This window comes from Octodon degus, unplaced genomic scaffold (assembly GCF_000260255.1).
Source record: "Octodon degus isolate 3935 unplaced genomic scaffold, OctDeg1.0 scaffold00007, whole genome shotgun sequence".
Classification (NCBI taxonomy): domain Eukaryota; kingdom Metazoa; phylum Chordata; class Mammalia; order Rodentia; family Octodontidae; genus Octodon; species Octodon degus.
The window spans coordinates 23488017-23491747 of record NW_004524583.1 but is presented as its reverse complement, the minus strand read 5'-3'; the positions used below and the strand labels follow the sequence as shown (position 1 = coordinate 23491747).

Here is a 3731-nt window from a genome sequence, read left to right as displayed (position 1 = left end):
AAAAAAAAAAAAAAAAAAAAGAAAATAGGAATGGAGATCTACATGCACACAGCCATGCCGTGTAGACGATCGAAGGGGAAATGCCGAAAGCCAGCTGTATCACTAATAATGTTAAATGGTAATAGGTTCAATAACTCCAGTGGGTTCCTTTGCCCCTTCCTCCTAGTGTTCCTTGCTGTGTGGCAGTGTAACTAGTCTTCCTCTCCGTCTTCATGTGGCCTCTTCCCTGTGGCAGTTCTCCTGTTCAGTTCTACTAGGGACACCTGCTCTGACCTGTGAACCCAGCTAAATCCAGGACGACCTCATTTTGAGATCCTTAATCCTGTGTGCAAAGTATCCATTCCAAATAAGGTCACATTCACAGATAGCCTTGGTTAAGACTCCTTGGAAGATGCGTTCACCCCACTTCAGACCTTACTCTGTGCCATATTAAAAATGCTAACTTTAAAATACATCACAACCTTTAGATTGGAGCTAAAAGCATAAAAATCTTAGGAGAAAACAGCAACACAGGATCTTGAACTTAAAAATAGACTCTTAGATTGACACCCAAAGCGTGAGAAACAAAAAGGTACGTCATCACAAGTAAAAAATTATGCTTCGAAGAACAGTATCAATAAGTGAGAAAAACTATGAAGGGAAAAAATAGACATATCAGCTTCTGATAGAGGTTTGTTCATAGAATATGTGAAGAATTCTTGTGCTGTACAGTAATGACGCCATGCACTTTAAAAATTGATAAAAGATCTGTGTAGACATTTCCCTAAAAATATGCTGATGGCAGGTGAACACATGAACAGATGTGCCACACTGTGAATAACCCGGGAAACGCACCGAAACTGTAATCGATCCCTTTAGATTATAGCCACTAAGTGGCTAAAATTAGGTCTTAACAAGTCATGACAAGGGTGAAGATTGAAACTCACACACTGCTTTTGCAAGTGGAAAGATTCTTGCAGATTTTCTAATAGTTAAGTATGAAATTACTGTATGACAGCAGTAGTACTTCTAGGCATGTAACAAAGGAAAAGATCAACATAAAAATGTATGTAGGTGTTCATAGCAGCAATACTCATAACTGCTAAAAGAGGGAGGCAATTTGACTACCTCAGCTGGTAAATGTAGAAACAAGCCGTAGTATATCCATGCAATGAAATATTATTCAGCTGTGGAAAAGGGATGTAGTACTGATCCAGGCTACTATATATATACAAGAACCTTGAAAATGTGCTAAGTGTCATATTTGTAAGAGAACAAAGACAGAAACATATATGTTTCATGAGTAATTCATGTAAAATGTCCAGACCAGGCAAATCTGTACAGATAGACATTGCATTTGGTTGCGTAGGGCAGGGAGAATGAGGAGACAAGAGGGTATTGGTCAGAGGGGTGAGGTTTCTTTCTTTTTTTTTTTTTTTTTTTTTTTTTTTTTTTTTTTTTGGTGGTACCTGGGATTGAACTCAGGACCCTGTGCTTGCCAGGCTATCTCTCCAGCCCCAGGGTTTCTTTCTGGAGTCATGAAAATGTTCTCCAGGGAAGCATCATGGTTGTGGCACTTGATGTGAATATACTAAAAACATAACTTTATGCATTGAATGAGCAAATGGGGGAGAATGTGAATTGAATCTCAAGCCATTTCTGAAAAGGAGTCCATTACATGCTCTTCTGTGGCCTAGAACCTACGGCATAAGCTTTGTTGAGCCTGGAGAAGGAAAACAAAGGGAAGCAGCTGAGATGCTGTTGTCCTGGGGATTAAGTGAAATAGGTGTCAGGAAAGTTTTCTTATACTTGCTCAAAATGCTAACGTAACAAAGGCAATGTCTGATTGTACAGATGAGCTGCTCTTATGTAAACATTTTAAAACAGCTTTGTATGTCTTCTTGAACTTGGGAGAAAGTTTCTCCCCGTCTGATGAGATTTTTCTGAGGGTTTTTTTTTTCTTTCTTTTTTTTTTTTTTTTTTTTTGTATTTTAGTACAGGGTCTGCAGGGTCTCACTATGTAGATTGGACTCACAGTGATTCTGGGATTACAGGCATGCGCCACCATGCCCTGTCTCAGTCACCAGCTCAGCGCTCCCTGGGGGCAGGGCCGGCACAGCTTCCAGGGTTCGAATCCCGGCCACTGGGCTCTGCCTAAGCAGGCACGTTAGTCCGCTGAGTTATCAGGCCGGCCCTCTCTGCGTTTATAATTGTAAAGGCCAGAACGTTGTCTCTTACCCTCCCCCTTTTATATTTTAAAGGGAGTCTACACTGGGAGAGTGCTGACCCTTCAGGAGGCCCTGATCCAGGTTGGGAAGGTAAACGCTGACGCTGTGCGCGGGCAGTGGGCCAATCTCTCCTGGGAGCTGCTTTATGCCACCAATGACGACGAGGAGCGGTACAGCATCCAAGCGCATCCTCTGCTCTTACGCAACCTTACAGTGCAGGCCGCGGAGCCTCCCCTGGGGTACCCCGTCTACTCATCAGAACCTCTCTCTGTGCGCTGGTGAGAGGCCCGTGACTGTTAGCCCAGAGGCGCTGCCGCTAGCAGGAGCAGTGTAACTCCTGAGGCTTCCCGGGCATTTTCCTGTCACAGGAATGCCTGAGCAAGACCTGACTTCCACAGTGTAGGTTCTCTTAGCCCAAAACCAAAGTCAACTTCATGCCTAACATCAAAGTTGGAATTAGTTGGCCAATATTTGTGCCCTAGCTATAATAAAACATTTGTTAGCAACTTTTAATGCTTTGTGAAATGTTTGGTAGATTATTCACCTTATCAATCAACAGATGTGCAATTTGTACATAACTACTGTTTGTCAGTATTTTAACTAATGTTAATGAATATTTTCAAGTTAGTATAATGTACACTTATTTATTTGCAATAAAATTAATTTTATAGTACTTTCAAGTGTCATTATTTTAGCTTTTTTAACAAACTCTGTATCTCTCCAAATGACGTGTTCATTTTTTCCATACACCTCCGTTCAGAAACAAGTTTTATAAAATCTCTCCAAGGAAGTCTTACCCTTTTCCAAATATTCTTTTGATGTGAAATAAGCAGGGTTTATTCCATTCATCATGTGGAATATTCACAGGCAGAGCTAGATTAGGGTAATCTGCTTATGAGCCTTCCAGAGAGCTGATGGCCAAGGCCAGCGTGGCGAATCTGCTGTGCACAGGAGAGCCCTCGCTGTGATGCGGGAGCCAAGTCACTCCCGCCAAGGTTTGACAAACGATCAGCATGCGTGCAACATCAAGGGTCACGTTAATTATACAAAAGCGGGCCAGATACAGACTTACCTTTCAATAAGAAGCTGTTTGTACCACTGAAGCTCTGTTGCTATGTTTGTAAGACAACAGATGTTAATGTATGGATTGTTTTTTCTAAACTGAAACCTCAGTGTTGAGGTTTAACTGCAGTGTTGGCACTTGGCAGTGAGTTAGTGGGCTTCGGGCTGCAGTTTGGGCGCTCAGCTCTGGAAGGTTCGCCATCACTGTTAAGGCCTTTCTGTCCAGCTGAAGTTACCACTGAGAAGTGGCCTGTCTCAGGACTGTAAGTTACTAGTATCTTAAGATACATGGACTAGAGTTGGGAGCGAAGAGTCCTCAGATCATCCTGGAGCTTAGCTCCATAAGGTCTCGGATAGCCCAGGTTCAGGCTGTTGACTGTCCCATCTTTATGTAAAAACCTGAGGAATTTGCACACAAATCTGAGCCTTTTTTTTTTTTTTTGGTGGAACCAGGGATTGAAC

General features: G+C 42.3%; 1 protein-coding gene across 1 annotated transcript in view; it reads left to right on the top strand.

Moving 5' to 3' along the window:
• Positions 1-2887, top strand: part of Pcnx4 (pecanex homolog 4) — a 46620-nt gene extending 43733 nt beyond the window's left edge. Inside the window, exon 9 of the mRNA XM_023701635.1 lies at positions 2241-2887. Coding sequence (XP_023557403.1) covers positions 2241-2489 — 249 coding nt within the window. The 3' untranslated portion in view covers positions 2490-2887. The remainder of the gene's footprint in view (positions 1-2240) is intronic.
• Positions 2888-3731: the final 844 nt, after the last annotated feature.